This window comes from Anopheles moucheti, chromosome 2 (assembly GCF_943734755.1).
Source record: "Anopheles moucheti chromosome 2, idAnoMoucSN_F20_07, whole genome shotgun sequence".
NCBI lineage: Eukaryota > Metazoa > Arthropoda > Insecta > Diptera > Culicidae > Anopheles > Anopheles moucheti.
Window position 1 is genome coordinate 38,856,708 of NC_069140.1, and position 12,111 is coordinate 38,868,818.

Sequence of the window (12,111 nt, forward strand, 5' to 3'; positions counted from 1 at the left end):
TTCGCTGTCGCAAGGCAACTCTCGGCAATATAATAAAAATCGAAAGTTTCTTCGAGACCGCCGAGAGCAGGCACGAACGCGGCCGGGAAGTAACTGGTTCTCGAGTCTGTGCTTTTATTACTTCTTCACCAAACATGGGAGGTTTGTTCGCTTTCAGATCAAATGCGTTGGTAGCTGGGACACACCGTTATTCTTCCGCTCTGTCGCTTGTTAATTGTATGCAGCCGCAACGCATACAGTGCATCAGATTTCAAGGATCCGTACGACTACTTTTACCTTTCGTGCGGTGTTGCTTCGTGGAAGCCTTTAAAGTAAGAAAAGATAACGCTAAATAAGCACGCTGTCAAGGCAAACGTTACGCCTGTCGGATGACTGAACATGAGTGACTATTTTTTTTTTATACAGATAATTTAACGATCGAATTTGTGACACAATCGACGGTACGCGAAGAAACAGTTTGAAGGTTTTTTTTTTTAATAAAAAAAACTTCAGCTTTTACTCCAACTTCCAGTTTCCCTTTAAAGATTGCTAAAAATAATTGTTGTGGAGTAATTAAATAATTGGCTGATTGAAAGCTTTTTCAAAGTTGGCAACCTTCCACTAAAAGAAAAACCCTTAACTTATCCTTCTTTCTTCGCCCGGCGCTGTAGCAGAACGACGATGGAAACCAGAATAAGAGCAACATTATTACCCTTTTTAACCAATTTGTTTGAAAACTTTCGCAGCTTCCTTCTCGGCTCGAGCCGCTCGAGCTTTCACTTAACAACATCGTCGGCGCAAGTCGGTTCCTTGGGAAACTACCCTCACGAGAATGCACTCCAATGTGACAAAATTCAATTGTGCAATTGACTGCTACTGATGGTTTTTGGTCCGACGTACGAGGAACGCTTTATTTCGTTCGCTACTTTACTCACCTTTCATTTTTCTGGTTCAAAGCAAAACTTTAAATTGGAGAAAGGAGTCGATATCTTTTCATTTAAGTTTAATCAATCTTTTTTAAACATTCTTTTTCGCGCGAAGAGTTTCGCGCGTTTGTCAGTGAGTCGCGGACAGTTGGGGAATAACTTAACATTCAATTAATTTCACCAATAATGCAAGAACCGGTTACACTTAATGTTGCAAAATTTTAACCAGTGACGATATTTGTAATTCGAGCAATGTTTTACGTCGAATATCTTGAATAGTTCAAAAATGTTAAAATTTACTATAAATATAAATTTCATTTTTAATAACTCCACTTGAGATTTTCGTCATACGAGGGTTGTCGGTTGACAAAAACGGTATTACAACGACAACGACATCGGCATCAAAGCCAGTAGTTTCAACAAAACAGAATGAAACGCAAATATTTTCCTAATGACTTCAAATATTCCCATAATGAACATTGTTTCGCTTCCGCTGAGTAGCAAAATTTCTTTCATGTTGCCCAAGAATCCGAAGAATCCTTCGCTCTGTCACATTGCGTCGGTTGCAAAATGACTGTTCATAATTAAAGTGATGAAAAGCGGGAAACTGTCCCTGCAGATGATGAAAAATGACTGGTCCAAAAACTTACCCTTGCGGACACAAAAAAACAGGGAACCTAACGTAACCCTTGTAAGCGGTAGGATGTGTGTTTCAGATGGCAATCGAACCCATTGATCGAAACGGACCCTTCTTTGAACGCAGTGCAAAATGTTACAAAGAACTTACCTGAAACGATGAAGCAGAAGAATGGAAATTGATTAATGAAAACGAGTGTTTTTTTATTGAGTGTTAAAATAATGGTACAAAACATAATTTGCGAGTTTTTTATGCCGTTAAATTTTAATAAACGAATTTAAACTTGAAAAAGCGACGGTGCAAGATTTGTTTTTTTTTTTTTGGTGCTCCATCTGCCCCTGTTACGCTTATTAGCTGTGTCGAACTCACTTAATCTTCTCATCAATCTTAATTCGATTGATGGCAATTTTATGAGCCTGCAGTGCACAGTAGCTCATTCGCATTGAATGCTGGTCGTAAAAATGAAATAATTTCGCCCGTTGCACTTGATGCAACGCGCCAGAGGCGCCGATACGCGTCGTGCAATATAAAAACGAGCATCAGTTATTCCGGGGCCGTATCGGTTGCGTGAAGTCGTTAAAAGAAATTCATTTCGGCATGGTGGTACTTTCTTCCGCACGCGTTTCGCACGCGGATTATGTTTACATGTGTATTTATTTATGATTATTCCTTCTTTTCTTTTTGCTCACACTCATTAAACGCATGCCCGGCATTGGTTGGATGCGGCCAGAAAGGAAATGGTGGTGTGATTTCGTTTACGTGTGCATTAAATGCTCGTAAAACTCTTTCGGTCCGACTCGGTTATCAACGGCAAACCGTCTCATGCAATTACGTGGGATCTGTATTATTTGTTTTTAGTGTTTCACCTTGTTCTGGAGATGTTGCAGTCCCTTCGAAAGTGGATGAAAAACTGCGAACGGTACAAGTTGGTAAAACAATCGTTCACAGCTTTATTTGTGTAGCAAACTTTGACCAACAAACCATCGCATAATGGGGAAAACAATTGCGTCACGAGGACAAGCAAACCAGATCCAGTGCATAAAAGTCCCCATAATTATTCAGCGCTTTCAGCACGAACAACCCGGACAGATTACGGTGACACGGCCGGCTGGCAGGTAGTTTTACAATATGGTTTTATCCTGCTGCAAACGCTGTACCATCCACGGGTAGGCAAATCCCAATCATATTCAACAAGCTAGGTGGCCCATCTGCAAGGACAATAGCGATGTGAAAACAAAATGGCCAGCATTGGTCAAATAAAACAAGTAGAAAAAAATATTCATAAATGTCAATTCTATGTCCGATAGGAAGTAACTTGGGAGTCAGTGTGAGCCACAACTCGTCGGAAGTTTTATGAATATAAATATGTAGTTGAGCCCGTTCTTTTTTATTAGGTCGTTTCTGTCATCGTCCGACGTCTTTTCCTCGATATGGTTATGGACAATGTTGACATTGGGCACGTGGTAGTACGAGATTCGTGAAAAGTTCATTCTTCCGAAGGAATAAACATGGGTACGTTCCAAAAATAAGCCTCTTATGCTGTCTTTCTGTCAGAATGTTGGTTGGTGAGTGTCTTGTGGAATCGGAGTAAAGAAGGAAAAGGAGAATAAAAGTGGACAGCGTTGTAGCGTAATCCATAACAATTCTATCATGTTGAATTATCTCTGAAATCCTTTTTACTCTTTTCTCTACATGTTCATCGAGCCCTTTTGAGCAGTGGTCAATTCATGTCTCTTTTGCATTAAAATCATGCAGCGGTTTATCTTAATTTGATTACTGGGGAAGTATTTGGGTAAGTAAAGAACTAATCAATTTATTTATTTATCTTCCTTTGTGGCATAACTATTCACTTATTAGATTTTTGATAAATAAGATGAAAATTGAAGAGATATGTAATACTGTTTTTTTTTAATTCCACAGATAAAAACAGAAATATCCTGAGAGTAACATATGAAGTGAATGCTAATATTATAAAAATCGCTAATAAATGTATAACTTCTCAGAGAGCGTTTACCAGTAAGCTATTTGGGGACAATTTGGCTTGCACAACTTTAACGTACGTGATTTCTTCAATGACGGTACGTATGATACATTAAGTTGCCTCAATTACGTAGTACCGAATGGCCATCGGTTCAGTTCAGCTGCTGTTGATATACTGCTAATCTGAGATTCCAAACCATCATCAATAAACAATTAACTGTGCTAGCGTGGTGGGTTGTATCGGGCAGGGCGCGAAAAGGGTAACAGTGGGTACTCATTGTACGTATGGTAAACACATGATTTTGACCAAATTCGTTTTGCTTTCCACGGGCGTTAGCTTTCCAAGGTTGGCAAGCTCAACAAATGATGTATTGCATGCGTAATTTAAGCTGAAATTCGATTACGCCAGACAGTTAGAGAAGCTCCGAAAATCGCACATAAAACGTTCATGCTTACTAAATGATATGTCACACACAATTTCTATTATTAAAAAATTGGTTCTATATGAAAATTGAATACAAAAAAAACCATAGTAAAATGAATAAAGTTTATTATAACAATAGAGAAGAGAGAACTGTAACCAATTCTTTGTACCAACTGTGTGCAGTTCTGTTTACAAAATTTGCGGTTGTTTTGCTAGCCGTCCATGTGTGTCAAATGTCTCTAATCAAATTCTGTGCAAGCTTTCAACCCGCACAGTGGGGCGGAAGAGAAAGGACACGGGACGGATGGCAGATGGTGTTCGCGAAGGTTTAAGCAAACGCTGGTGTCTAAAATTAGAATCCAGGTTCAAGTTCAGCGCCGCACCTGAGCGGTTGCTTGCGTAGTCCATGCGCATCGCATTTACGCGCGCGTCCATTATGGAACGCGACTGCACTGGAGGCGGCACGCAGACGAATAATCAAACCCGCCTGCTAGCAAAAGGTAAATCTGAAACGAGCTAAACATTCCACACGACACATGATAGACGACGATACGCTTCAGGTTGTGATGTGTGTGCGTTTTTTTTTGTCTCTTTTTCAATCACCTGCAATACTGCGCGGCCAGGGTGGTCTTTAAACGTTGGCAGCACGCCGGGGACCGCAACGGGCGACGCGGGGCAGTCACTTATGTCGGATCGAAAGACAAATGCAAATAAATTTGTAATCCCATCTAAAATGGGCGGCTCGTGGTCGTTTTTGTTATAACGACGCTTAATCTTCATGCCGCGTACGGCACAGTGGCATTATAGCAGCGGACGGAACCTCGCAAATGGGTAGCGTTTTTTTTACGAACAAACGAAAGCTTCTGCTAGTGTGGTCAACATTGAGACGAAATGTGTGAAGGTCCTAAGGGTAATGCAAGACTGGATGTATAATTTGGAAGTGAGTTGAACGGCTCTATCTGCACCAAGAAGCGTTCCCTTGTAACTATATTTTATTTAACCTCTAGTGGAATAACCATAACTCATAAATTATTATTGCACTTAAAGCTCGATAGAATGATTAAAATATATTTTGGTATTCTCCAGGAACGAAGGTAAATCAACCGTTCGCATACACAACAAACTTCATCCGAACTGAATGTCATCCAATACAAAACTGAATGTCCTAACGGGTAGCATGCTTTCGCAACCATGTGGCAGCACCAGGGCTTAAACGGGAGCTTAATTAGTTTTTCCCATAATAAACTGTCGTTCGTGAAATGAAACACAATTCACTTTGCAGCTGATGGCGAAGGAACGTCAGTTACGATTCATCGAAGACTTACATCATGCATCCAAAAGCTCTCTCGCTTTTGAAACATACTGATGTTAAGAGATGTGCAGAGGCTGTAGAATATTATGATGACATTGATGTGACAAAATAATCATCAAACTACTGTACCTCATAATTATGTTGAAACAATGTGTGTATGTGCATGTTGTGGAATTAAAGGAAACAGGCCATACTCAATACAATAGCAAGCTGTTCTGTCCAGGAAGAAGTTGGTTTTACTGCTTCAATAACATTTGTTTGTTAGTTGCAACATGGTGATTAAAGTATGATTTTATCTACATACTTGAACATAACCATGAAAGAATTATGTTTTAGACATATAAAATTTCCGACCATTAATTTTATCTTAAACGATCAACTTGTTAGAAATAACCACTGCTCGTATAATGAAGCACTCATCAAATTTTTTTAAGTTACTGTGACTAATAGACAAACAACAGCTGTTGATTGAACATTTATTTTATTTATTTTGTTTTTCGTAGGGCGGCGTTATTTTTTGTGGTTTGTATTAATTTAAAACTTACGTATTTTATGTACTTCTTAAAAGCTACATGCATATCATTGATTGATGCTTATATTTAATTAAAAAAAAATGTTTAACTCTAGCAAGATTTTAGCTACTACGTACGTCAAGGATTTATTATTTTTCCAAAGGAAAATTTATGAAATCATGTCAATATAGCATAAGGAAATTTACATTTTTAAAATACATTTCTGTGCACTTTTTATAAATTAATAGTACACAACTTTCTGAGATACACTAGTGCAACGTCCAATTTATCTGATAGTATGTCTCTTCTTCTTTATCGACACACCAACCTCAATAGATCTGGACCTGCCATTTTTATCTTTGGGTTTGATGGGATTGGTCCGGATTGGTTTTTTGGACCGGTACAGTCGTGCGAAGACTGGTGCTGCTTCAAATACCCTCTAAACATACATAAGGTCTTACAATTGAAAAAAATAAGGAAATATTCGAATTTTCAGTGGAAAATTTACAATATTATTGTTTTATTTCTCAGAAATACCAACATTTTTAATTTGGTCCATTTTTTATGTTTCAATTAATCTCAACCAAGCCCATCTTTTAGTGAAAATCTCTTGGAAGAAATAATAATATCATAGCCGTTTTATAGGACAGTCGAGCAACAGCAACAAAAAACGCGTTGAATGGTAGAAAGATACAGATTGTTTGCGTATTCTACCGACGTTACCCATTTTGGCATTTCATCGATCGGACCGATGGGCTAGCAGACTGGCCTGGAGTGAAGCTTCGTGGCAATTTGATTGATACGACGAGGTGATGTTAATTTGCACACAACATGGTACGATGGGGTAATGAATCGAAGGAAGGAAGGTTGGCTTATCGTAGATGCATTTGTCAGAAAATTAGCTACGTGCAGTGCTGTTTTAATCGGCACTTGTCAAGCATCGCCGCGCGCGAAGGTGCGACACGAGCACGACGCAAACACCGGCTCACATTGCAATGCATCATTCATTTGCATTTGCCTTCCGCGCAGTCTTTGGTGCCCATCGTACTGCGGAAAGGCGGATGGAAAGATCGAGGCGAAATACCTACCAAGAAGACGAAAGACAACTGCGATCAAGTTGCAGGCCTCACGCAAACGATAACTTTTTAGTATTGTGTCGTTCGAATGTTGGATTTGGGTCTAAATATATACCAGATTAGATGGCTAAGATAACACACGGTTACGAAAAGAAGAACTCTTATCCATACACACTCATTATGCATATATTTGCAAGGGGCAATAAAACAAACGAGCAGCGCATTTTGTAACCAGCCACAAAAATAAAACTATATATTGCGGATTGCAACAGGTAGCTATGTGCGATGAGTATCTATAAATCTGTTAAACAAACATCGCTTTGATTTTAATAATAATGCTATAGGCATCTAGATAATATAAATTTTATGTTCAATGTTTGGAAAAGATTGCCAAATGCGGTGGTACTTACTTGCATAGCTGAGGCCGACCTTTTCCTTTAGGCTTTCGGTAAAGTTTGTACGTGCCGAATCGGTTGAGAATGGCGAGTAGGTAATGTTTTCGTGGCGGAAGAATTCTGCCATCGTATTCATCAGCAGGTGACCCGTTTGTGGACCAGCCACATTGTAATAACTATGTCGATCGTAAAAATATACCACACGGTTCCAGTTGAAGCTGCAATACATTAAAAAAAGGGACATTAAATAAGTGTTTTAATAACCGTAATTAAACAAAATGCATTTCAGTTGCCATATTACGTTCTTGTACGTTCTAAATTAATTGAGCAACATTTGAAAATTCTCGTAAAAGTTATTTATTTAAAAAAGATATTTTTTTTGTCTACAATTTAGCGTAATTATTACGTTTAACTATACTACACTCTTAAGGATCACTGTCATAAAGCTTTCTTTTCCACTTTTGTTCTCGTGTTCGTTGCTTAATCGACCCGAACGGTCCGGATATTAGGCCGGTATTTAAGTCGACAAAATCTGATAACGAAGGTTGCCAGTCCCAATAATTCAGCTGCGGTCAACAAATTTGACTGATAGCTGCCAAAAGCTAATGATTTTGGGTTCTTCCATAGATGAATTTAAATTTAGGATAACAGCGAAACTAAACAGCCTATCAAAAGTTCTATCCACGATAATCGATGATTTATGGTTTTGTTGGGTAATGGTCTAGTCGTATTAAAACCTAACAAAGAACATAATGTAAAACTAAAGATTTTCCCCAAGTACTTACTGTCGAATAAGTTCAATCATGAAGAATGCCATCCGTTTGAAACTGACTAACCCGGTGCGGAACAGCATGTGGAACTCGTTTTCACAGTGCGTCTTTGGTTCCTCGAAATCGAATGTATATCCCGCACCGGTTATCACAGGAATTCCATCGTTGTAAATGTAACGGGCGATTCTAGCAACGGGCGCTTTTATAGATGAGTGAGAGAAGAAAAGAGAAAACAAAAATTAATATACAAAGTTACTCTGAAATAAAAGAAAAATACTCGTTTTTTCACTTTTTCTAAATCAGGTATGTGTTCATTTGATTCATTCCCTTCGTAGCGTGTATAACGTATAGCAACATTGTGGTTGTTGTCTAGGGAGCGTAAGCTTTCCCGGTACAAAAACACACCGTATAAAAGCTTTAAAGCGTTACGGTGCGTGACTCATATGTAACGCACTGTATCTAATGGAGGCGCATGGTGCGCATGAAGGCAGTGGGTACGGTTAAACGAATCGTTTATTTGATAGCATGAAATTGCTTCGAGGGAGATTTTATAGCGGGTAAGGTTCATTTTTATTGCACTATCATTTTACACACATGTTGAAACGATTACATCGATCAACAATCAAAACGCGCAAAAAGCTATAATTGAAGCTATAACGATTAGTGAATGAACCCCCAACTGTTTGGCATCGCATTTATAAATTTCTGTTTTTCACGTGAAACTAAGCTATAACAATTCTATTGTTTTACTTACTGGGGAGAGTGGTAATTATACGCGATTGATTTTATTGAGTGACTAAGTTGACTTAATTTGGCACATAAATTAACTGCATTTTCTATAACGTGATAACAAAAGCAATTGCAATGTGGTATCTACGTACAGTAGTATCTGTGTATCGTTACGATTTACTATCTAAACATGTGTTACGATATGGAATGATTGGATAGATAACAAATACAAAAAGATAATTCCTTTAATGATGGCACATCGATCGATATGATGTTTGCCCTCGCCATACGATGGATAGTAGCAGGTGTGATGGATATCATTGTGATTCTGTTTAATTTGATTTCATTTAATCATTCTGATTGTGGTGCCGGATGATGTTTGTTTGATGATGGTACCAGGTGGTACAAATGAGCAAACTTGAACTTCATATTCGTGTCGGAAACTTGACTCATGGTTAATTAATACTGTGCAACGAATAAAAGGTGTTTTCGCTAATTGTGCGGAGAGTTTTCATTAAGTGTGATGATAAAATAAATATGCTTAATTGATTAACAATTACTGTTACTTCAGGATACTTTGTTAAGTGTTGCAAAGTGTTATAAAATAATTTATTAACTTAACATTTGCATAAGTTATATTTAAACAACGTTCTATTTTTGTAATGTAAAATAAATAGTTTTGTATTTATAACACTTAAACTTACTTAAACATTCAGATAACATAATTTACTTTGAACAATCGAAAACCTATAAGCAGATTAAATGTTTCGAGTAACAATTAACCTATTAACCTAGACGGTTCGTTGTATGATTGACTAGCAAACAGAAGATACTTACCTAAAGCAAAATCACAGCTCGGTCCAAGTATGAGATGCCCGCAGTAATCGCTTCCCGTACCATCCATCGCCATCACCGTGGCTCGTGCCTGTTCGCACCGATCATCGAACGGAATCCACCGGATGGCTACGTCTGCCGGGAAGATGCCTTCGCGACGGATAAAATCTTCCGCCTTTTCCAGCACGGGTCGCACGCGTGGCAGTGACGCTTCGACGCTCGTATTAGCCGGCATGATCACCACGATCCGTAGCTCGCACGTCCACACATCGGAGGAAACGAGCGGAAAAGACACGTTGCCCGCGTCCTCCCCGTAGTCGGGCCGCGTCCCAAGCGTCAGTCGGCGGTTCAGCGCGTTCGGGCGGACACAGATCGCTTCACACGGTTTCTGCACCAGCCGTCGGCAGCCACACTCAACTGGTGCGGGCAACAGCACAACAACACCCAGCACAAACAGCACGGACAGAAAGCACACGCATCGATAGCACAGCACTTTTTGCCAGCCGGGACCACCGAACCAATAGCAACGCGTGGTCCTTGTGCACATTTTCGCTAATGCGGTTTTGTGGTAACACACACTCACTACTTTATATTGGCGCCGTGGCGTGCTCGCGTCTTTCGGTTGGGGAATTTTTTTTCCTTCAATCACTTGTACCAGCGGATTGGTTTTCCTTTACTGTTTTGTTTTCCTAACGACGCAGAACGATTTTTCGTCACCATTTTGCCTCCTTGTGCGAGCTTTACCCGATGGTCGTATAATCCAAAAAAGTGTTTTGACAATAAAATCAACAAACCGCACTAAACATGTATGCAGGAACTCACGTCACTGGGAAATGGTGATATTATTTGCGCACGTCTGGCTTTTCCCGTTCCACTTGCTTTGGTTTGCATCCTAATGCTTTCCCGTTCGTGAAAACAGAATCAGCATAAGCTTAAGCACGCTGATATGGTAGCGTTTTTTGACGGCCCTTGGCCTGACGCAAAGGCTTGTTCCCGTTGAGTGGAGTGATTTATTTCCCTTTTTTTTTTGTTTACCTTTTTAAAAGTGATTTTTGTGCTGTTGACCATGGAAAGGAAATAAAGAGCGAGAAGGGAACATTTTGTGTGCCAAACACGGAATAACACGGAATGGAAGTTTACCGCAAACCATACGCGCCGTATGAATGATACGCGTATCAATCAGCCTGTCGGTAAAATTCCTCATTCACACTAACACACAGATACGTGCGTTTTTCGTTTTATTTTGCACACACCACGACTGCACAAATACACTTTTTTTTCCTTGGCTCACTTTCCGACGGAAATCCTTTCTATCTGGGCAGCATTTTTCATGCACCCAATCACTCAACCAGGTGAGCAGTTAAACGGGTAGAGAAATGGCCAAACGATGGTCCCGTCCATCGAAGCCATATTCCTCCATCTTCACGGGCGGTCGACCATCGTAGCAGACGTGACGAATCGTTTCCGGCTAATTAAATACTCGAAGATAGATTACACTGCCGACGGACAACTAGATGCCGGAATCTTTCTTCCGTGGTGGATAAAACCGCGAAAAAAGGCACGAAAACTAGTGGTATCCGCACGGAAAATGTAAGAACGATGGATAAAAACACACGCACACACACAAAAAAAGGATCACGTTTCACTTCTCGACCGGACCCGGCCGTTTCGGGATCCTTCCGTTTTGATGGACTTTGATGAGTGTGCCTGTTGATGGAGGGAAGATTGTATCTGAAATGAAAACGAGCGTAAAGCGAAACATATTTAGTCTGGGTTTGGACTTGATCCGCTTGGATAGGGGCTGATGGTTTTTGGAGGTTTTGGCGAATGAATATAGAATTATGATGAACCATTTATCTGTTTTATCGTTTCTTTGCTGGAGGGTTTGATACATAGCCAACGATAAATTCCGATTAATATCCTCACTTTTCTTATTCTTATTTCTGAATTGAACAATTCATCTGTTCCCAAAAACCGATCAATTATGTGTAACTTACAATTTTTTGAAACTCCCACTAACGTAAAAACCTGTGTGAAATTGATAGGATTAAAAACAAAACGCATTTGGGGAAAGCTCGAAAAACTCGAGATATGTGGAAGCTTTCACATTCACACATTCCGAGCAGGAGAGCTTAATAAATGGACACCTGCTGGCGTTCGCGGTAATATGGTGGGAATCAGGTGCGGATGACAGTTAATTTTCAGCATTCTTTCTAGCATGCTTCCCATTCTGACGTCCTAAACCAAACTTGGTAACCAACTAGGGAATTCGGTTGGTTGGATCAAATGGAACGATTCGAAAGGAGAAACAGAAATGCAGCAATCAATAATTTAGAACCGCATGATAAATACAATTTCATTTCGCACCAGATTGCTCTACTCGATCGTGCTGCGTGCTGTTGACGATGTTTGGCCAAAGCACAGCGAAGTACCTTTAGAAGTACGGTGAAATCGAGGTTCAAAGGAGAAAGAACGAATGGGAGTATTATGTTTTATTTTTAATGCTTTTTTTTTCAATTTGATTTAAATATTTTCAA

At 39.6% G+C, this 12,111-nt stretch overlaps 1 protein-coding gene across 2 annotated transcripts in view; it reads right to left on the reverse strand.

Annotated features, from left to right (window-relative positions):
• LOC128299615 (atrial natriuretic peptide receptor 3) overlaps positions 1-12,111 on the reverse strand; it is a 50,991-nt gene that overhangs the window by 21,895 nt on the left and 16,985 nt on the right. The window contains exons 2-5 of one of the 2 annotated variants that reach the window (XM_053035621.1): positions 9,578-11,305; positions 8,027-8,210; positions 7,257-7,459; positions 7,043-7,147 (exon numbers count right to left, since the gene is read on the reverse strand). In XM_053035621.1, coding sequence (XP_052891581.1) covers positions 7,140-7,147; positions 7,257-7,459; positions 8,027-8,210; positions 9,578-10,121 — 939 coding nt within the window. In that variant the 5' untranslated portion in view covers positions 10,122-11,305 and the 3' untranslated portion in view covers positions 7,043-7,139. Of the gene's footprint in view, positions 1-7,042; positions 7,148-7,256; positions 7,460-8,026; positions 8,211-9,577; positions 11,306-12,111 lie in introns of those variants that run through there. The other variant, XM_053035620.1, reaches the window with a different exon arrangement.